Source organism: Prunus dulcis, chromosome 3, assembly GCF_902201215.1.
Source record: "Prunus dulcis chromosome 3, ALMONDv2, whole genome shotgun sequence".
In the NCBI taxonomy this organism is placed as follows: domain Eukaryota; kingdom Viridiplantae; phylum Streptophyta; class Magnoliopsida; order Rosales; family Rosaceae; genus Prunus; species Prunus dulcis.
The window spans coordinates 3,966,538-3,987,473 of NC_047652.1; the positions used below are offsets into that span (position 1 = coordinate 3,966,538).

Consider the following 20,936-nt stretch of genomic DNA (forward strand, 5'->3'; position numbering starts at 1 on the left):
TCCTTACAAGATTTTTTCTAGTTTCCACCCCTGAAAACAAACCTCGTTCACTCACCAAGAAACAGATGAGCTAAGGAATGGCCAACCACATTACACTCCCCAGGCTGAAACGACACTTCAAACCAACATGATAGCAGTAACTATACTATTTTTTCATTTTTTATGAAGCATTTCTCTAGATAGCTAGGTAAACTAATTAAACAATTGTCAACGGAGTTTACTCCAGTTGAAAAGAGCATTGATTTGCACACTAGTGGTCTCAGGTTTAAACTCCAATGATACCTTTGCAGTGTGTGTGAGAAAAAAAAAAAAAAAATTATTGCCAATACTAGTCTTCTTCCTAATGAGCATGATTTTGAAGACAAAATCAAGATGCATCCAAGCCAACTCATCTAGGACATAGACATCAATAATTTTTGTTGTTGTCAGACTTGAGGATATCGTCAAATGAAGGGTCATTTAGCTATAGTAGAGGCTATTTATAGAAGGCAAAAGCAGAAGTTTCCTCCCAAACAATATTTACTCATACATCATGGAAATATTGCCAATACTAGTCTTCTTCCTCGCCACAGTTGTATCAACAACTCAAGGTCATGAGCCACTTGTAACCCACCATATTCATCTCCTCAGGCCAAAATCCGGAGCGGGCGGTGACAGCGTTCCTGGCGTGTCGTGCTTAAGTTGGAGATTGGGGGTGGAAACTAACAACATTATTAACTGGAAGACTGTTCCGGCAGAATGTGAGAGCTATGTTGGGCACTACTTGCTTGGCCACCAGTACAGGAAAGACTCAAAGGTGGTCACTAAGGAGGCTTGGCTCTATGCTAAGAGTCTCAATCTTACAAACGATGGCAAGAATGTGTGGGTGTTTGATATAGATGAGACTACGCTCTCTAATCTACCTTATTATGCTGATCATGGATTTGGGTAAGTTTCTTTATATTAATGTTATTACTCTAATTTTGTTTTCGTTTTATATATATATATATATATTTAATACAAACAATAGTGTAAATTACAACAGGTAGAGAGTTTGTTACACACATGCCACTACCAAATTGTCAAAATAAGTTCTAACATGAGATCACTGGTTTGAAAATTAATGTCATTTTTCATTGGGCTAGACCTCGTTGGCTTGCCTTATATACTATATACATTAGATGTATTTTGCAATCAAATTTTCATTGTTCTAATCATAATAACAAATTCGTTAAATAAAAAATAATAACAATAAAAAATAAAAAAATTTCATATATCACCATCATGATTTTATTATAGAACCCTTCACACGTTTTGTATATCCTTGTTTGATAAAATATATATATATATATTTATTTATATATATATATATATATATATATTACGAAAATCAACGAATTAATGAATTAAAGTAGTAGGGGTAAGCCGGCAAGGGATGATATCATGAGATATGTTGATGCTCAAAATGGCCCGACCAATATTGAGTCCAACTTAGTGATGAGGTGTGATGGATGATGGACGAAGATGAGGATTTGGGCAAACGATAAACATATAGAAGACAAGATATACGTGGTTCACCCGAATGATGGGCTACGTCCACGGAGAAGGGTGTTCTCATTATGATAATGTTTGTTTACATTTGTACAAGGGGATTAGACCCAAATATAGAGATAACAAGTGAGAAGCTCAGCCTAGAGATGGATCCAGAAGAGAGAGTACTCAAGAGCCAGTCCCCTTCTAAGGAAAGAGTAGTCTTCTTTTATAGGTGAGGGGAGTCTCCATCTCTTGTAGTTTTCCGATGTGGGACTCCTCTTGCTTTGCTTAGAGTTGTGATTTGTGGTGATGCTTCTTTGGCTACGGTGATGACCTCTTAAAGCATGGCACTCGAATGATCTAGCTTAGCTAGTTGCTCGGTCAGTTATGGTACAAACAGTAGTCCTCCAAGTTCTCGAGTAAGAAGGTACTTCTTGGTTGGGGACTTGTAATTTTAAGTGCACTGGCCGAGCAACACCATAGTTCATCTTCCAAGCTGTATAGTGCACTGCCCATAGTCCCCTAAGTCCCCGGGTAAGAAGGACATTTGGAAGGGAGAGAACTAGGCTCGAGGGTGCCGAAGGTAAAGGGGTTGCCGAAGGGACAAAGTTGCATGTCTCAGGGTAATGTGGTTGGGCACAAGGGTGCCGAAGGTGACACTGAGGTTGCATGTTTGCAAGGCAATATGCTTAGGCAAGGGGGGCCGAAGACAAAGAGGATGCCGAAGGAGACATGAAGCTTGTATGTCACAAGACAATGTGGCTGGGCACGAGGGTGCCGAAGGCATAAGACCTGCATGTTGCAAGACATTAGACCTAGGTATGGGGGTACCGAAAGCAAAGGGGATGTCGAAGGCACAAAGCTTGCATGTCGTAAGGCAATGTGGTTGGGCACGAGGGTGCCGAAGGCATAAGAATTGCATATCGCAAGGCGATGGGCCTAGGCACAAGGGTGCCGAAGGCATAAGACTTGCATGTTGCAAGGCAATGTGCCTAGGCACGAGGGTGCCGAAGGCATAAGAATTGCATGTAGCAAGGTGATGGGCCTAGGCATGAGGGTGCCGAAGGCATAAGACTTGCATGTTGCAAGACAATAGAGCTAGGCATGGGGGTGCCGAAGGTAATGTGGCTAGGCACAAGGGTGCCGAAGGCCCAAAGCTTGCATGTCGCAAGGCAATGTGGCTAGGCACGAGGGTGCCGAATGGTAATGTGGCTAGGCACAGGGGTGCCGAAGGCCCAAAACTTGCATATCGCAAGGCGATGTGGTTAGGCACGAGGGTGCCGAAGGCAATGTGGCTAGGCATGAGGGTGCCGAAGGTAATGTGGCTAGGCACGGGGGTGCCGAAGGCCCAAAGCTTCCATGTCATAAGGCAATGTGCCTAGGCACGAGGGTGCCGAAGGCATAAGATTTGACCTAGGTACGGGGGTACCGAAAGCAAAGGGGATGAAGGGTCAGAAAGCTTGCATGTCGCAAGGCGATGTGCCTAAAACGCAGGGTGCCGAATCGACCTAAAGCTGCATGTTTGCAAAGCGATATGCCTAAACGCGGAAGGGTGCCGAAGGTAATGTGGCTAGGGCACTGGGGTGCCGGGTCCAAAGACAAAACTTACATGTCATAAAGGTAATGTGGCTAGGCACGGGGGTGCCGAAGGCCCAAAACTTGCATGTCGCAAGGCAATGTGGCTAGGCACGAGGGTGCCGAAGGTAATGTGGCTAAGCACGGGGGTGCCGAAGGCCCAAAGCTTGCATGTCGCAAGGCAATGTGGCTAGGCACGAGGGTGCCGAAGGCCCAAAGCTTGTATGTCGCAAGGCGATGTGGCTAGGCACGGGGGTGCCGAAGGTAATGTGGCTAGGCAGGAGGTGCCGAAGGACCAAAGCTTGCATGTCGCAAGGCAATGTGGCTAGGCACGAGGGTGCCGAAGGTAATGTGGCTAGGCAGGGGGTGCCAAAGGCCCAAAGCTTGCATGTCGCAAAGCAATGTGGCTAGGCACGAGGGTGCCGAAGGCCCAAAGCTTGCATGTCCCCCAAGTTGGCAAGCTAGGAGTTGCGTCAATACATGGTAGCTGGGTACCTGGGTACTTGGGCATGTTGCAGATAAGATGGGAGCTGGATCCGTAGGGGAGCCAGGCCTTCGAAGGAGCCGGGTCTTTTGAAAATTTTGAACACACCATAGGTTTCCATGACCCTTGCCGTTCGGCAAGGGTCTAGCTGCATACTTTTCTTTTTCTTTTTTTTTTTTCTTTTTTTTTTGAATGGCTGGGCCATTTGGAAATTTTGGCCCTCCGCAAAAAATTCCATGGCCCTTGCCGTTCGGCAAGGGTCTAGCCAAACCTTTTTTTTGTGCTCGAGAGCTAGGTCATCGAGGGAGCCGGGTCGTTTTTGAAAATTTTGAACTCTCTAAAATTTCTCCATGGCCCTTGCCGTTCGGCAAGGGTCTAGCCATATACATATATTTTTTGTTTTGAATGGCCTGGCCTTGAAGGCTTTCCTATTAGGCCTTCGGCAAGTGGTTGGGCTAGGGTTTGGGATTGAGAGGAGAAAATTTTGGGAGTTTGCTAGTGCCGTTTGGTAATTTGGCTATATATTGTAGCAAGGTGCTTTGGCAGGGTGTTTTGAGTAAAGGTGAGGTCTTGTTTTGGTTCCGAACGACAATTTCCACCTAGGGTTGGGCTTGTGTGCCGAACGGCCATTTGGAGCTAGGTTGAGCTAGTGTGCCGAACGGTAATTTGGAGCCAAGGTTGAGGGTGGCTTACGGTTGGCAAAGATTTTGTTGGAGGGTGCCGTTCGGCAGTCAAGGAGAGTTGGAGGTCTTGCACGGCTGGGGTCACGTTGTAGGTTCGGAGCAGTTGGGTTTGTTCGTGTGGCAAAGCGGCGCAGCAGCAGCTGGAGTTCGGCAGGTGGTCTTGCTGTTCGGCAGAGGCTGGGCGACGGTAGAGTTGTTGAGCTGTTGAGCAGAGGAGCTGCCGATTGGTCTTGCCGTTCGGCAGGGGACTTGGCGGCGGCTGGATGGTCCTGCGGCTGGAGATTTCGCCAAGCTACGAAGGTCTTCGGCAAGGCAGCTTCGGCAGTGTCGAGCTGTGCAGCAGCTGTTTCGGGGTCGTCCTTGAACACTTTGGGCTCCGCGACTTGGGTGTTTGGGGAACAAGATCCTACCCCAACAATAGCTGGGCCTCTGGAGCTAGGAGCCGAGACCTTGTGAGACTTTCTTTGAGGTCGGTCGAGCGGTGACCTTAGCAGGTGGTATGGTGTGGCGTTTCTGCGTTTGTGTGCATGAGAGAGAGAGGGAGAGATTGGCTTCTGTCTCAGTCGGTGAGAGGTGCCGATGGGCATGACACGGTCCTCCCTATTCTTCCTTGCGTCCCAGTGGTGGCCTTGCTGGGGAGGAACCCATTCTGTTTTGGGTGTCTAAACCAATTTGGTGGCTGGGTGCCGTATGGTATCCTTGGGTGTCTTGATAAGATCTTTGGCATGTGGTGTGCTAATCAGTAACCCATGAATAAGCTGCAAGCTTGGTTACTCTTTGGTTTTTAAGCTTTCTGAATCGGATGGAGAGATCATGGTTTGGCCAATCAAAATAAACAAACCCAGGGGTACAGATCTTTCCTATTGGGCATATCTTCGGCAAGGTGATTCCCTTGCGCCTCTGTTTTTTGCTTGCACAGCCCTTGCCGTTCGGCAAAGGTGGCCTTGGTGAAGAGTGTGAACTCGTGGGTCTTCGGAGAGCACAGTAGTGCTGGGGTAGTTTGGGTCTTCGATACTCAGTTTTTTGGTGATTTTCAGAAATCGTGGAAAAGTGTTCGAAGGAGAGTCAGCTCCAGTTGCGGCAGGAGGATTGGGTCAGCTCCCTAAAGTAAGTGCATCTTCGGCAAGGAACGAAAGTGGGCTGCCGGGCTTGGCACGGTTCGGAGCTGGGCGGCTCCTTTGCGCTGTCTTTGTGTGCTCCACGGCCCTTGCCGTTCGGCAAGAGTGGATTGACAAATTTTGAGGGGCGATCCAGGCATTTTTCAGCAGTTTGTGTGGAAGGTTTCCCATAGCCTTAGTCAGCGGCCTACCGATCGGTAGGGACGTTGCCGATCAATTAAATGGACCTTATTGTATATGCCTTTGCCTATGCTTTTGATGATGTTTGAGGGATGCAAAGGTTGACGAAGCCGGAGATGACGATGGGTCTTGACAACCAATACTATGCGTCCTTGCCGTTAAGCAATATATATATGGAATGGCCTGGGGTGCGTTGATAAGATCTTCATACTTGGACTTGTTTGGGTGTCCAGATCAATTTGGTGGCTGGGTGAGCATTGCTAATGAGGAGAACACATGATGTTAATTTGAGCATATCAATCAACGCAAGCATTCGGCACCCTCTCATTTTGTATATATATAAGCTTTTGAAAATGAGTTGCAAGGGCATTCTTTCAGGCTGACATGATAGCTTTCCCATTGGTCATACAAGCGTGGGCTCCGCTTTTGAATCTTGTGGGCACGCTGAGTCCCAATTGGAATTATGCACGTCCATTTCCTCCTTATTGGCTTTCATGTTTGATTTCATGGCTTAGGTGAGTATTTGGAAGCCTGCAAAGTGATACTCCTTGGCCATGCAAAGTGATGCTGTTGGTGAATTGGAATGTTTGGCCATGCAAGCCATGCAAAGTGGCCGAATCTGGACAGCTATTATTCATATGCAATATTCATGAATCATATTGTTGAATAGGATTGTGCAATGAATTATTTAAATATTGCATGCTTGTATACAATATTTATATGCAAGAGGAGAAATCTTATCTTGTGGTGAGGATGCACGTGGGCATCTTCAGAGTGGAGCAATTTTCCTTGGCCATGCGCAAGCCATGCATGGTGATGTCCTTGGTGCACTTGGAATCAAAGGCATCGCTCATGTCAGAGAGGCCTGCCGGAGGCATCGTATGTGCCACATGATAACGAGGTGTCGAAGGTATCATTCATGCTAAATGACAACGGGATGTCGAAGGCATCGCTAGTCTCGAATGATGATGAGGTGCCGTAGGCAGCGAATGCGACGAATGACGAAGCTTGTAGAACAAGCTCAAGTCCCCCTATTTTTACTCTTCAAAGAAGTGCCGAACGACACTTTGAATTGAGATGTCGGTTTGGCCATACAAACCATGCAAGATGATAGCAACACTAACTGGCTATTCCTTACAAAAAGATCATCTTCTGCAATTTGTTGCCTTATGCAATTTATTGCTCCAATGCCAAACGACAACTTAGGTGATGATGATTGTGTGGGTGCCGAGGGACATTGAAGAAGGGAAGAACGAAAGAAGCCTTTTGTGTCGATTCCCACAGACGGCGCCAAACTGTTGATGCTCAAAATGGCCCGACCAATATTGAGTCCAACTTAGTGATGAGGTGTGATGGATGATGGACGAAGATGAGGATTTGGGCAAACGATAAACATATAGAAGACAAGATATACGTGGTTCACCCGAATGATGGGCTACGTCCACGGAGAAGGGTGTTCTCATTATGATAATGTTTGTTTACATTTGTACAAGGGGATTAGACCCAAATATAGAGATAACAAGTGAGAAGCTCAGCCTAGAGATGGATCCAGAAGAGAGAGTACTCAAGAGCCAGTCCCCTTCTAAGGGAAGAGTAGTCTTCTTTTATAGGTGAGGGGGAGTCTCTATCTCTTGTAGTTTTTCGATGTGGGACTCCTCTTGCTTTGCTTAGAGTTGTGATTTGTGGTGATGCTTCTTTGGCTACGGTGATGACCTCTTAAAGCATGACACTCGAATGATCTAGCTTAGCTAGTTGCTCGGTCAGTTATGGTACAAACAAGATAATTATATTATTTCGAAATATCACTCTTGGATTTGAATATTTGATTAAACCAAAATCGAAAGTTTCTATAATAAAAAAAGCAAAGAAAATCCATTGAGAGATTCTAGAAATAAAATATTTCTTGATAATTTATGGATTATTGGAAAATCAGATGCATGAAGGTTTGGCCCTGTCTTTGGTAGGGTTGCTTGGGCCCTTATATTTTAAACATGTGAAATTTCAGGACGGAGTTATACAATTCCACTGCATTCAATACATGGGTCTTAGAAGGCACAGCCCCAGTTTTGCCTGAGAGTCTCAAGCTCTACAAAAAGCTTTTGAAACTTGGAGTCAAGGTTGTATTCATAACTGGAAGAGGAGAAGATCAAAGAAATGTCACAACCTCCAATCTCAAGAATGTCGGATATCACACTTGGGAGAAGCTTGTGCTCAAGTAAGAATCTATATTCCCAAATTATCCCTTATACACTTGGGTTATAGTTAACGGTTTAAATTACAACTTTTCGTTTATAATTGTGGGTTAGATCATTTGATAAGGACAATATCTCCGCTCGTCAAACTGAAAAGGCATTTCTATTGTACTGTTTATATTTTAGTAACATTTTTGGCCTGCAGGGGATCGACTTATTCTGGCAACACATCATATGTGTACAAATCAACAGAGAGAACTAAGCTTGTGAAGAATGGATTTAGAATAATTGGGAATATTGGTGATCAATGGAGTGATATCTTGGGGACAAATGTCGGCAATCGGACCTTCAAGTTACCTGATCCAATGTATTACATTAGTTGAATGTCTTCATTAAGGTTTCCTAATGAGCAAATCAAAAACCCAAAAGGTAGCAATGCTTTCTGTTTACAGCTAGCACATAAGTGAATTTTTATTACAGCTAGCTACAATAAGTTAAATTTTATCCGATGTAAGGGCATCTCCAACGTGGGGTTGTAAATTTGTAAACTTTGCTGGATTTAGATTGAGATAAGAAAATTTAATCTAATGGTCAAAGATGAGATAAAATTTTATCATGTCGGATCTTGAATTGTGTGCAAATCAAAGATAATAATGGTGTGAGAGGAATCGTACGTGCAATTGGTTTAGTATATGAATTCACCAACTTTCATTTTTCTATTTTTCTTTCTCAATTTATATGATAATAATATGTAGAATGTACGTGTTTGCAAAAGAGTGGTGGATTCATAATACTTTTTATGTACACATGGAAAATGTGAATAGATTCATCGTCCAATGCTAATAATATTGGCTGTGTAATTATAAGCAAATTCTGTCAATTAATGTGAATTTTACTATGTGTGATTAGAATGCAATTCAATGTAATTTGTAAACAATTTAGGAACACAATTCATGTGTGTTTTCCTACGAAAGAGAAGAAAACCCATACTTAACTCACGTGGGTCCCACGTGACCATGAACACAAGCACAAGTTCTCAATCACCTGTGGTCCTCCTACGTGAAGAGCACTCAATCAATCATGTTCAAATCCAACGGCTGAGATAAGATTAGCGACGCAACAACCAACGTGTTATGTTACACAACGGTTGACTTGGGCCCACCAAATTCCCACCTTCTTTTCTCTTTTGAGTTTTCAGGCATATCTCTCTGTACGTGTGTGTATATAAATACCTTTCTCCTTTGAACCAGAAATCACAGAGGGCTCCGACCGTAGACGAAAATTATTAAATTCTATAAAAATCAAAGCTAATTGAGAAATTTGACGGTCACGATTGAATCACAAAATGTCGTGGCAGGTTTACGTCGACGATCACTTGATGTGCGACATCGACGGCCACCATCTGGCCTCCGCGGCCATCGTCGGTCACGACGGCAGTGTGTGGGCCCAGAGTTCCGCCTTCCCTAAGGTTCCTTCCTTCTCCGACTTTCCCTCTGCGATTATTTTTGTTTCATTTCATTATTAGATCTGTGCAACTTAGGCTCTGTTTGTTTCCTGGGAAGAAAAAAAAATATTAACGGCGAAGTGAAGTTATTGGATTGCAAAGCAGTTACTTGTAAAAATAATGAATACTAATTTAACCACTTTAGTTCATATTGTGTTGAAATCCTAATATTTTCAAAGTGATTGATTGATGTGGTGTGTGATTGATATTTTCTAAATGATCTGTGCTCTGCATGTTGAAATTTTGGTATTTGATCTTTGTTTGGTTGCCGAGAAATGTTTTCTGTTTTGCTGACAATGTGTGATAGAAAGAATTCAGGTGGGTTTTTGCTTCACAAGCACATTTTGTGTTCTTCATTTAAGCTGCGGCAGTGTCTAGTCTCTAGTGAGTGATGGAAGAGAGTGAGATTGATTTGCTTGTTTATGTGCAGTTCAAGCCCGAAGAAATTACGGCGATAATGAAAGATTTCGATGAGCCAGGGTCTCTTGCTCCAACTGGGTTACATCTTGGTGGCACAAAGTACATGGTTATTCAGGGAGAGGGTGGAGCTGTCATTCGTGGAAAGAAGGTTTCTTTACTTTGCTCCTCTCCTTCATCATATACTAATTGGTTATAATTTGATATCACTGTTTCCATTATTTTTCTTGTAGTGGGGGGTAGGTTTATATCTATATGCTCAGTTTGTTTTGGTGCAATGGAAATTGAGTTTTTCTTTTGGCTCTGACTGTATTTCTTTCTAATGAAAATAAGTTTTCTGAGAATATTCTCTTTGAAAAGTGTTTTACTTCATTGGGGTTTCAATTCATACTTAACACAAGGTCCGGAAGAGGTTTCGGTTTTTTGTTTTTGTTTTTAGACTAAGAAAATGCTCATGCGTATCTCAACCATTCATATCTAATATAACTGCTAAGAAACGTGAATCAAAGAAAGGCCTTTGTAGAGAACAGTTATATGTATGTATATAAAATACCTACTCAAGAGCATATTGTGACATTTCTTATGGAACATCTACTAAATTTCACAATAAGAGTAGAGGAATTTCCACAAAAAATCCTATATTTAAAAAATATCATCTCAGGCTTGCATTTCGTATATTACAAGTGAGCGTGGAATGTGGACATACTGTACTCAAGTGAAATTTATCTGGCTCTTCAGTATAAATGAATCAATTCACTTGTGAACTGGTTCTTTTTATGCTAAACTAGTGGGCTACTTGAACTTCACCAGCCGAGCTTAAGCCAGAAGCAAAGCTTGTGGAAAAGATCCTAAGCTCAAGCTTGATGGGTCTCAGCTTGTTGTTTCTATATATTTTAGTATAATTACATGTCAATGCAGATTTATATAAGTGTATATATGCTATAGATACTAAATATTGTACATATATATGATATAGGCAAGGTACAGTTTGAGCTTGAGTTTACTACGGGGAAAGACTCGATTTGAGTCCTAATAACGGGCATCCTTTACTCAAGTGTGACATTTTATTCCCATAATTTTTTGAAAGAAAAGGTCTTTTCAAGCCATGATTTGTAAACACAGGATTTTTAACATGAATGGCTCATAAAAGCATGCGTTGAAGACTGTAAAGCACTTTATGTGCACCCATGTTATAAGTAGTGGGACTCATGGTTGTTCACCTTTTTAACTTTTAAACTTGCTAACTATCAATTTCATTCGTTAAAGTTTCTTCATGTTGCAGTCAACATTCTGCATTTGCAGATGCTGCTTATTATAGGGGTTTAGATAATGGTATGTCCTTGAAGGAATAATAATAGAGCTTCAAGATCAAGAGCCCCACAGGTGGACCACCTTAAATATTCCTCTGTTTCGAATTTAGATTTTCTTTTGGGTTCCTTTTTTTAATTAGTTCCTGTTGATAATAGACTCACTTACACGCTAAAGTACGCCACATGGTTGCCCAATTGCATATGCTTTGCACTCAATTCTCTTTTTCATGCGGCCTTATGATGTTGTGGTTGCTGTCTATGCAAAGTGGTTCTGGTCTATATGGGGCCTATATGTTAGTGCCTGACTGGATCTTTAAGAAGGATTGCGTCTTTCAGAGTGTCGTGAAGTTTAATTCAATTTGATTTCTTTTGCAGGGCTCTAGTGGCATTACTGTGAAGAAAACTGGCCAGGCTCTGGTTTTCGGTATATATGACGAGCCCTTGACTCCAGGACAATGTAATATTATTGTGGAGAGGCTGGGGGACTACCTGATTGACCAGGGGCTGTAGCTCATCTCACCATCATCGTTTTCATATCTTGAAATTCTCTCTTTTTGGGCTTGCATCTACTTCCTGCTATTTGGCCATGAACTGGCACTGGTGGTGCTGCTGGGAATAACCATGTGCAGACAGAAGCAGTGACTATTGGTGTTCTAGGATTGTTTTATTTACTTCTCTGATTTCCTTGTTTTCTTATTTGTGTATTTAATCACAGCTGTGTGCTCCTATTGACTGCATTTTTTAAGTTTGAAAAAGCTTGGATTTCATGTTATTGTGATGTGATTAAAAATATATATATTTTTTTCTATCATGGGGAACATTTGGAAATTTCGCTAGTTTTCTTTTGTATGCTGGGCCTGGGTATGGTGATCATATATCTGTGTGTATATATATGGCAACACTCTAATAATCATAACCGAATGAAAAATATGTTATCGGTTCATGAAAATTCAGGATCCTACACTGAAATTAACCTTTTTTTATTTTTCACCAACAATTTTTTTTAATGTTGTTTTATTTTTGTTAGTATGTACAATAATCTAATTTAGAGGGGAGAGGGGTTTTTACACACATTGCTGTAGGGGTTCGAACATGACCACTAATCAACAAGTTAATACTTTTTTTCATTGGGCTAGATCCCGTTGGTTTTTTAATTTTGTAATATATTTTTTGAACAAATGATATTGAGAGAGACGGTAAATGCTATTAACCACTCGAGCTACATGCCCTTACCATAAGAAACCCTCTATTTCTTTCCTACTGCAAGACTGTCTGTAATACTTGTTTTTTTTTTTTTTTTTTTTTTTTTAATTTATCAAACTGTAATACTTGTTAATTGAGTTTTATAGTTTTTGGTTATATATAAATTTATAAGTATCATAGGATTTCCCCACAAGAAAAAGAACCCTAAGTCTAATCTTCCTTTAACACGCCAAAGCTCCCCTTCATATAGTCATTCTTTTCCGCAAGAAAATTATGGATAAATATCAGAAAGACAAATCCATAAGCTGTGTTCTAGGATTGCTTCTAAATTTAACCTTTTGCATACATAAGCAGTTTCTAGGATTTGCTTATTTCCCCAAGTTTCTTGTCTTCTTAGTTTGTGTTTTCACGCACACTCTCTCTCTTTGGGGAAAATGGAAAATTTTGTTGTAAATGATGGATCCCCACATATTGACAGTGAAGAACAATGTTGGAAGTGGAATACCATGTTTTACGAGAGTTGAAGACTTATAGGCTTAGTCACTATTTACAAACAGTAAGGAGTAAATATTGTGGTTGTAGAGTAAATGTTCTAGATGTGAAGCTTATACAATCCGCCTATAAATTGAGGCAATCTTCAGGCTTTTGATACACAATAATCAGAAGAGAGAAAGTGAGAGAGAAATCAGAGAGTTAGAAAGTTTTATCCGAGAGATAAAATTCTATCAGTTTAATACCAAAAGAGCAAATACGATCCCACCCCAATATTCAGTGATACTTTCATACTCTGTCTCTTTTATAACAAATTTACAAATTTTCTTTTTGAATGCTAGATGTAGTGATCAAATCTCTGAGTGTATATAACGACACTCTCAATCATAAAACAATAGGAAATTTATCTATTCAGTTCACCAACATTGGGCCCTAATCACCTTTCAAAGTTGTTTGCTCTTCAACTCTAGCCGCTCTCTTCCTCTATGAGTCCTAAAGGAAAATTTCATTGAGGGAGGAGGAGAAAGAAGCATCACTGCCCCCTCATACCCCTTCTCTCTTCTCGTCTTTTTTCTTTTAGGTTAGTGAATAAGTCCACTTGGGCGTTTTGAATAAAAAGCCTCTTATGGTGGTTTCTTCTAAGCCATGGTTAGATTGAAGTTTCTCACCACCCCTTTTAATTTATGTTCTCAATCAAATCTTACTCCCAAAACCTGCTCCCTAACGCCGCTCATGTATATAGTGACACTTTCAATTATAAAACAATAGGAAAATTATCTAATCGGTTCACCAACATTGGGCCCTAATCACATTTCAAATTTGCTTGCTCTCAAACCTTAGCCGCTTTCTCCCTTTGTGAGTCATAAAGGAAAATTCCATGGAGAGGGGAGGAGGAAGAAGCATCACTGCCCCTTCTCCCCCTCCTCTCTTCTCGTCTTTTTCTTTTAAGTTAGTGAATAAATCCACTGGGAAGTTTTGAATAAAAAGCCTCTTGTGGTGGTTTCTTCTAAGCCATGGTTAGATTGAAGTTTCCTACCACCCATTTTAGTATATGTTCTCAATCAAAAAAAAAAAAAAAAAAGACCCGCTTCCTAACGTCGCTCATGTTCTTTAAATTTGATTCTATATCGTCTTTGACGGAGGTTGCTGCAAATCACCCAATTGTTCTTTGGCAAAGTTGTTGTTTTCGTTATTTGTTCGCTCTTATGCGTAAGTAGATTGCTGGAAATCATATTTTTCCCAGATCTGTTACGGATGCGGTGCTGGGTGTGGCAGCGACGGCGCTTTTTCAGGTGGTGGTTGTAGAGTTTGTTTAGGCTCATGGGTTGATTTAGGGTTTTGGTTATGTTGGGTTTGTGGGCTTATGGCTAATTGTGGTAATGTGGGCTAATAGTTTTAATGTGGCTTTTGTCAGCGTTTGTTTTGCTTTTAGCATGTTAGTTTGTTGCTCTCTTGGGATTGATATTTTAGATATCTTATTGATATTTTTGATTGTACCGTTGAAATTTATCTAATGAAGTTTCTATTTGATTTAAAAAATAAAAATAAAATAAAAACATTGGTCCCTAATCCGAATTTTGGAACTCAGATTCCAATGTGAATTTGCTATACACTTTATTAGAGAGGAGATCGTGAGTAGAAATTTCATATACAATATCAAATTGGCTATAAATTACGATAACTAATTAATAATGGCTCTTGATGCCAACTGACTTTTCTGAGTTCTTGTTTAAAAGGAGATTGAATAGTGGAAATCTTGTGTGAGAATGAAAACACATGGACCTAGTCTCCATCAACATCAACATCAACATCGTAAAGAATGATGTTGATGGGTTGTTGAAGGCACAGAGAAGTGTGGATAAGGGTAGAAGAAGAGCAGATAATAATGGTAGGGCAAGGCTGTAAGGAAGACTAATCTGAATTGATGTGAGAAGGTTCGTTTGCCTATCAAGTCCCCATCTGTAATTCTCTAGATGGATTTACATTATCAGGTCAAAATGTGCTGGCCTAAATGGTCCGTCCCATCACTTTAATATTTCGGTGAGGTGCTATAAAAAGTGTAAACAGCCTAATCCCTGGTGTGGTCCAATTATGATTTGGTACGTGAACCAAATCATTCATGTATATCATCTTATCTTCTTTGTATTAATTTTTTTTTTAATCAAATGATAAACCAAATTCATATCTGAAAATGCAGCTCAATTAATTGTACTTTCTATAACATCAATTGTGTCTTTGGGACAGTTTTGGATGCAAAACTTGTGAAAAGAAAAGCAAAGAATAACTATCAAAGTGACATTTGACTTGGTTGTTTAGGGTTAATTCTTTTTTACAAACTATTGTAAGAAACCCAAATTCCTTTCCAATAATGTTCTTAAACGACACGAAATATTTAGAGAAAAAAAAAAGAGAAAAAAATCCTAGTAAAGAAAAAAATTCAAATAGAGGATTCAAATCCACAAAGAATTACATAAATAGAAGTTTATTGATAATCATTTTCGGAGAAAAAAAGATGGGAAATATTCTTATGCACCAACACAATCTTAAGTTATATATGTCGCATAACCAAAAAAGCAAGGAAAAGAAAAAAAAATCTAGGAAATTTATATTAATACAATTAAGAAACTAGGAGAGGGAAAACAAAAATGAGTAACAAAAGAATTTGCACAACACAACCTCTTTTATTAATTTAATAATTTGACCCTTATGATTGTTGATAAGGAAGTAGCCTAATTAGGAGATGTTGGAGTAAGCACATACCTATATAAACAATGCACCCTAATGTTGGTACATCTAGAACAACCTTCTCTTTTGACCCAATGAACCTTGAAAACTGCATTATAAAAATGGACACAACAATGGTCCAGTGGTGACTCATTTACGTACGTAGGTGGTTGGCTTAAGGGATATAGAGCTTATCCTCTTTTGTTTATTCGTAACGTATAAAGAAGATAATGAGGAATCTTGGGATAAGACAATCAGATTGAAAACATTGGGAGACAGTTGAGTGCATGAAATTGCATGTTGTTTTGATTAGCCAGTGGTCCACGTTTGTACCCATAGTTTTCAACAAAAAAAAAAAAAAAACCCATTTGCATATTGTATTTCTTTTATTAGACTAGACATGAGTGTGTGCATGTGTTCCTTCCTTGCCTAAAACGCATAAAATCTCCATGTAATTACATGTGATGAGGAGGAGGACACCCCTTTCTTGCAGGCAACCAAGTCTGATCCGTGTGTGTCATGTGCTCTATATATATATGAAAACCTCTTTCAAACAATTATATCCATAGCTTTCTTCTTCTTCTTCTTCTTCTTCTTCTTCTTCTTCTTCTTCTTCTTCATCTTGCTAAGATCTAATAGGCTGCTCCATCTATGGGTGAAAGTAGTGAAGAACAAATGCTTCACGCTCCATGCTTGATCACACAATATGATAGCTACACAAAAGCACGGGAAGATAGCTGCGTGATCATGAAAGGACATGATGATGATGGTGATGATGACGATAATGGGTATGCGTACGACACCACATCATCCATATCGGTTTCCGACCGATCGACATCTTCTTTGGAGTTGGTAGATGATGCATCTTCATCAACAACAACATCATCATCATCATGTTCTTCTTCCTTCAATTCTCATGGATCTTTGTATGACTTGTCAGATCTCATGGCCCAGCTACCCATAAAGTAAGATTAAAGAAAAAAGTAAACTCATCTCAATTCATTATTTCTAATTTTATATATCAACCTGATACTTTTAGCTGGATGTTGCATATAATTATGTATTTTGGAATCTACAGAAGAGGACTTTCAAAGTATTTTGAAGGCAAGTGTCAGTCATTTACCTCATTATCAAAGGTCAAGAGCATTGAAGATCTTGCAAAGAAAGAGAGTCCTTACAATCAAAGAAAAGCACTAAAACAAAGTAAGAGCTATGGAGGTGGCTTGGGTAGCTACAGATCCTACACACTTCCTAAGGCCACCATTTCTAAGATTAAGAAGACCTCGTCAGCTTCAAGGGCTTCTTATTTGTCATCTGATAATTTATCTTTTTCAAGTAGAACAAGAGGCGGCTCTTTTGGTAGTAATACGCTCCCCCCAATTCCTGTAAGAAAGAAATTTTAACCTACGTATACGTACGTACGTGTGCATGTATAGATATACAAATATATAGCAAATCCGTCATCTTGCAATAATGCTTAAATACAAATATATAAACTTGAATACTGGTTTTGCTGTAGGATTAATGGCTGCATCAATAAAATTTGTCCCCTTACAGCAGAATAAGAGTCGTTAAGCCCCATGAGAAATTGTATGAACTCAACCAGACTTGAGTTTGGTATAACACAGAAGATAGATTGTTGTTCATGCTTATGCTCTACAATTTCACATTGAATCTGAAAAATACACTAGAACGTTCTTTCAAATCTGACAACACAATACCTCTGCTTACATGTGGTGAAGACTTGTTTAGGAGCTTTATAACTTGTGCTTGTATTGAAATTTGATAGTGCATGTGCATGATTTTGATTAAGTTTATGATTTGGTTTGAGAAACGCTTTGGAATGCTTATGGATTTATTGAGATAACATTCATTACTAGTAGATATATTGAATGGCTTGGGAAGTTTAGAAACGTTTTGGAAAGTTATGTTTATGAGTAATGAGCGGCCCGAGGAGCCTGGTTTTATTTGAGTATGGATTGATGGAGGATTTGAGGATATTGTTTGGAGTAAAAGTTTTGATATGTGATATTGAAATTGGATTTTGTTTTAAAGATGATGTGTGAAATTAAAGTGCTTTGGATTAAATTTTAATGAGATAGCATATATATGTAGGGAAGAAGTCACGCAGATCATGGCAGAGACAATCAAAGCATATCATGGTAGAGAAAATTAGAGCAAAGGATGATGTGTCCAATTTAAGTATGTTAGATTAAATTTTAATAAGGTGTCAGGTGAAGAACAAAAGTTAAGTATATCATGTTAGGGAAAATCAGAACAGAGAATCCGGATCCGAAAATGGAACCCTAACCATCTTGAAAGGTGTAATTAATGATATGAGTTTCCTAAGCTCGAGCTAATTTGAGCGTCTAGTTAGAAAGTTTTCACATTAGAAAAAGTAGTGCTTATTTAATAGGCAAAATTGTAACAATTGTCCCTCGACTAAGACCAAACTGTACTTTTCGTACTTCATATTGCTAAATTGTTACAATGGTACTTTAATTATGACTCCACTTTCAGAAATTGTCATTTCCGTCATCTCAGTCAACTTTTCCGTTAAAAATGAGGGCATATATGTCTTTTCATGTGCTAGAGTGAATACAGACAGCCATGTCAACATATCATTTGATTTTAATTCAGATTTGTCTTTTTAAATTGCATTTTAAGAAGGCCTGTTGGAGGATTTGGAGGGATTTGCCTTTTCAATATGGGTGTCGGGGAGAGAAATCGGGGTTGGAAAAAAAATAGAGATATTTAGTGATATACCCATTTCTAGCATTAATATTATAAATAAACCCTACACAATTGAATTCCTATAAACAAACCCAAAAAAAACCCAAAAAATGATAGCTAGCCTTATTGAATTTAATATTGATTATTAAATTACTTTGATGCCCTATTGAGTGCTTTGGGTATTTTTATGAGATTTTGGGGTTGGGCTTGTTTTAAGAAATTGATGGCAGTTTTGTAATTTATAAGAAGTTAAAAGCTTTTTTGTTATGTTGTAAATGGGCTTTGGGTGTGTTTCTAAAGTCCATTTTATATAGGGTATTTTTATAATTTGGACCCCCATATTGGGTATAATAGTGAATCTCCCAAAAAAATATGGGTGGCAGGAGAAGAAATATGGGTGAGAAATCACCGGGGGAGGGGGGAAGAAATCGGGGTTGGGAAAAAATATGTGCATGCATCCATGATGGTCGCCAACAACATCTAATCTGGAGCTAACCCACTCGAAACCTTATCTTCAATAAATTGAATTGCTTTATCTAATCGGCTGTTTTTACAGAGGCTTGAGATAACCACCCCATATGCTGCAGCTACATCAAGGTTAAACCCTTGATCATGCATTTTACTCGTATACTTAATAGCATCATCCACATTTCCTATCTGTCATCTGTCATTGAAGTGTAAACGGCTGAATCAGGCTCAACCCCATCTTCCCACTTCTTAGAAAACAAATAATCGGCTCTTTCCGACATCCCCTCCATGCAAAGCCCTTTAATTAGAGCATTATAAGTAACCACATTTGGTAACAGTGACGATTGTCTCATTTTCTCAAGCAATTCAACAAATATGGGTGGATGGGGGGAGAAGAAATTTTGGGAGAGAGAGAGAGAGAGAGAGAGAGAGAGAGAAGATTTATTTTAAAAAAAATTTGTGTGAGAAGACATTTTTGCTCATGCCATGTCATTATTTTTAACAGAAAAGTTGACTGGAATGTGAAAAAAGAAAAGTTGTGCAAGTGGCAGGGCTGCAATCATAGCCAAAAGGGTGCACACTGTCTGCAAAGTTTAACATTAGATTTCATTAGTTCTAGAATAGAAGCACAAATCAGATAAATCAATACTTTAGACGTAGGAATCACTTAGCTAAACTAGTGGCTAGTAGTAGTGGATGGATGCAAGCCATTTGAGTTCGAGAATATGCCATGGTTATTTTTTTATTCAAGCTTTTGTCATTTTAAAGAACACAAAATTGGAAAGAAATATTTAGTCAATCATGAAACACAACCAATTTCAATTTCATTAGGATATCTCCTAAATGAAAACAAACTTCAATGAATGCCATTGAAGACAGCCCCAGTGAGTCCTTTCCAGTCCTATGCTTGTTATAGAACAGAATACAGAACACAACTGAACAAATGTACCAGGAAAACATTAATCTTAGTAGAATTCAAGTGCGTGGTCACACCTCAACTTCGCACAAACTGCAAAAGAACATGCCTTCTTCACTCATTTGTTGCATAGAAGATTCCTCATTCGAACTAGCGCAATTGCAGATATAAGCACACGGAGAGCAAGGCAACAGGATGCAAGACGAAGTTTCAGGTGAATTCTTATTTCCACTATCACTGGTGGACATTTTTGAAGTCGTTTCTTTGCCCAGAACATCCTTATCCAGAAGTTTGCCTACAACTGTTACAGTATTAGCATCTCACATTGATGATGTTGATAGTTTAGAATCTTTTCTTCTAGTATGCTTTTCATTGGCTGGAATCTTGAGATATTTCTTTGATCTAAAAACTCCTGGATCTGCAGGATCAGCAGCTGCACACCAAATATATAGGCTGAAGAAGACACTTGTAATCTGAAAAGAAGAGAGATGTTACTTCTTATTGAGAACAGGAGATACGTAATATTGAAAATACACTGAAAATATAAAGAACCAAACGCATAAATCATGTCAACAAGAAGAGAAAGCACGGGTCTCAGGTCACAAACCACCAAAAAATGAAAAGAAACTCGTATAAAAATAGGGATTCAAGAGAAATAGCTTACAAGAGGAGCGTAGAGGCCCATCACAATGTACTGAAAAATCTTTATTTCCAACAAAAGGAGCAAAGAACGCATAGAAAGCAAAGGCCAAGGCCAGAAATACAGCAACAGCTACCACCTTCAGAAATGCAGAACAACAACACAGAAAAAAATTACTACATCAATTGACTGAGCTACAAAACCAAAGCGAATATTCTTGAAACTACACCTGAAGAGGATGGTAAGGAAGTTGCCATCCATGCTTCCTCATTTTCTGTTTGAATGCTGAAGACCCAAGACTCGAGAAGAATACAATGTACGGGGGAAGAAAAAAAGTGACATGGGAAAGCTTTCCCTGTAACTTGTTTGTCTTTTATTATTTTCCTGCCCTTTCCCTCATTTTCCGGGAAAAATAAGGATAATTGATTCACTATGGATATGGAACCAACCCAACAGAGATTGCATATGAACATTTTCCAAGAGCGTGTCTAATCAGAGAGGAAAAGGAGCTCAAAGGTGGAGATATAACAGGTTTGAGGTGAGTGGGTGTTGGGAAGAAGAATGGGCAACAATGAGAAAGCTTTGTCTGGTTCACTCAATCACAACCTTGAGGAGTTATGGAGGAAGGTGAGAAAAAGAGGGGCTTCGCTGGTTTTGGGTTTTTGAGAAAAAGAGAGTCAATCAATGCGCTATAAGATAATGACATCTCTGATACTCATTCTGTTAAACTCTCTCCATGCCTGGTCTCTGTTTCCACATTTGGAATGCATATGGATCGATGCATT

At 39.6% G+C, this 20,936-nt stretch overlaps 3 protein-coding genes and 1 long non-coding RNA gene across 4 annotated transcripts; 3 read left to right on the forward strand and 1 right to left on the reverse strand.

The window, feature by feature from the left end:
* The first annotated feature begins 529 nt into the window (after positions 1-529).
* On the forward strand, positions 530-8,127 carry LOC117622496 (acid phosphatase 1-like). Its single transcript, XM_034353179.1, has 3 exons — positions 530-927; positions 7,558-7,767; positions 7,950-8,127. The coding sequence occupies exons 1-3, from the start codon at positions 533-535 to the stop codon at positions 8,125-8,127; spliced, it is 783 nt and encodes a 260-aa protein (XP_034209070.1). The 5' UTR covers positions 530-532.
* Positions 8,128-8,982: 855 nt separating this feature from the next.
* On the forward strand, positions 8,983-11,793 carry LOC117621644 (profilin). The gene is made up of 3 exons (XM_034352207.1): positions 8,983-9,212; positions 9,679-9,816; positions 11,351-11,793. The coding sequence occupies exons 1-3, from the start codon at positions 9,090-9,092 to the stop codon at positions 11,483-11,485; spliced, it is 396 nt and encodes a 131-aa protein (XP_034208098.1). The 5' UTR covers positions 8,983-9,089; the 3' UTR covers positions 11,486-11,793.
* A 4,030-nt stretch (positions 11,794-15,823) lies between these two features.
* On the forward strand, positions 15,824-17,040 carry LOC117623099. The gene is made up of 2 exons (XM_034353953.1): positions 15,824-16,359; positions 16,473-17,040. The coding sequence occupies exons 1-2, from the start codon at positions 16,046-16,048 to the stop codon at positions 16,795-16,797; spliced, it is 639 nt and encodes a 212-aa protein (XP_034209844.1). The 5' UTR covers positions 15,824-16,045; the 3' UTR covers positions 16,798-17,040.
* Positions 17,041-19,385: 2,345 nt separating this feature from the next.
* On the reverse strand, positions 19,386-20,893 carry LOC117621300. The gene is made up of 2 exons (XR_004584905.1): positions 20,176-20,893; positions 19,386-19,984 (listed from the first exon to the last, which is right to left on the reverse strand). It is a non-coding gene; the product is annotated as an uncharacterized LOC117621300 (long non-coding RNA).
* Positions 20,894-20,936: the final 43 nt, after the last annotated feature.

What these genes read in the sequence shown, in the direction of transcription:
- LOC117622496 (XM_034353179.1), top strand. Translation starts at nt 533, where the DNA reads ATGGAAATATTGCCAATACTAGTCTTCTTCCTCGCCACAGTTGTATCA. An exon ending in TATGCTGATCATGGATTTGG is followed by an intron (nt 928 to 7,557) that starts GTAAGTTTCTTT and finishes GTGAAATTTCAG; the next exon opens with GACGGAGTTATACAATTCCA. An exon ending in TGGGAGAAGCTTGTGCTCAA is followed by an intron (nt 7,768 to 7,949) that starts GTAAGAATCTAT and finishes TTTGGCCTGCAG; the next exon opens with GGGATCGACTTATTCTGGCA.
- LOC117623099 (XM_034353953.1), top strand. Translation starts at nt 16,046, where the DNA reads ATGGGTGAAAGTAGTGAAGAACAAATGCTTCACGCTCCATGCTTGATC. An exon ending in ATGGCCCAGCTACCCATAAA is followed by an intron (nt 16,360 to 16,472) that starts GTAAGATTAAAG and finishes TGGAATCTACAG; the next exon opens with AAGAGGACTTTCAAAGTATT.
- LOC117621644 (XM_034352207.1), top strand. Translation starts at nt 9,090, where the DNA reads ATGTCGTGGCAGGTTTACGTCGACGATCACTTGATGTGCGACATCGAC. An exon ending in AGAGTTCCGCCTTCCCTAAG is followed by an intron (nt 9,213 to 9,678) that starts GTTCCTTCCTTC and finishes GTTTATGTGCAG; the next exon opens with TTCAAGCCCGAAGAAATTAC. An exon ending in CTGTCATTCGTGGAAAGAAG is followed by an intron (nt 9,817 to 11,350) that starts GTTTCTTTACTT and finishes TTTCTTTTGCAG; the next exon opens with GGCTCTAGTGGCATTACTGT.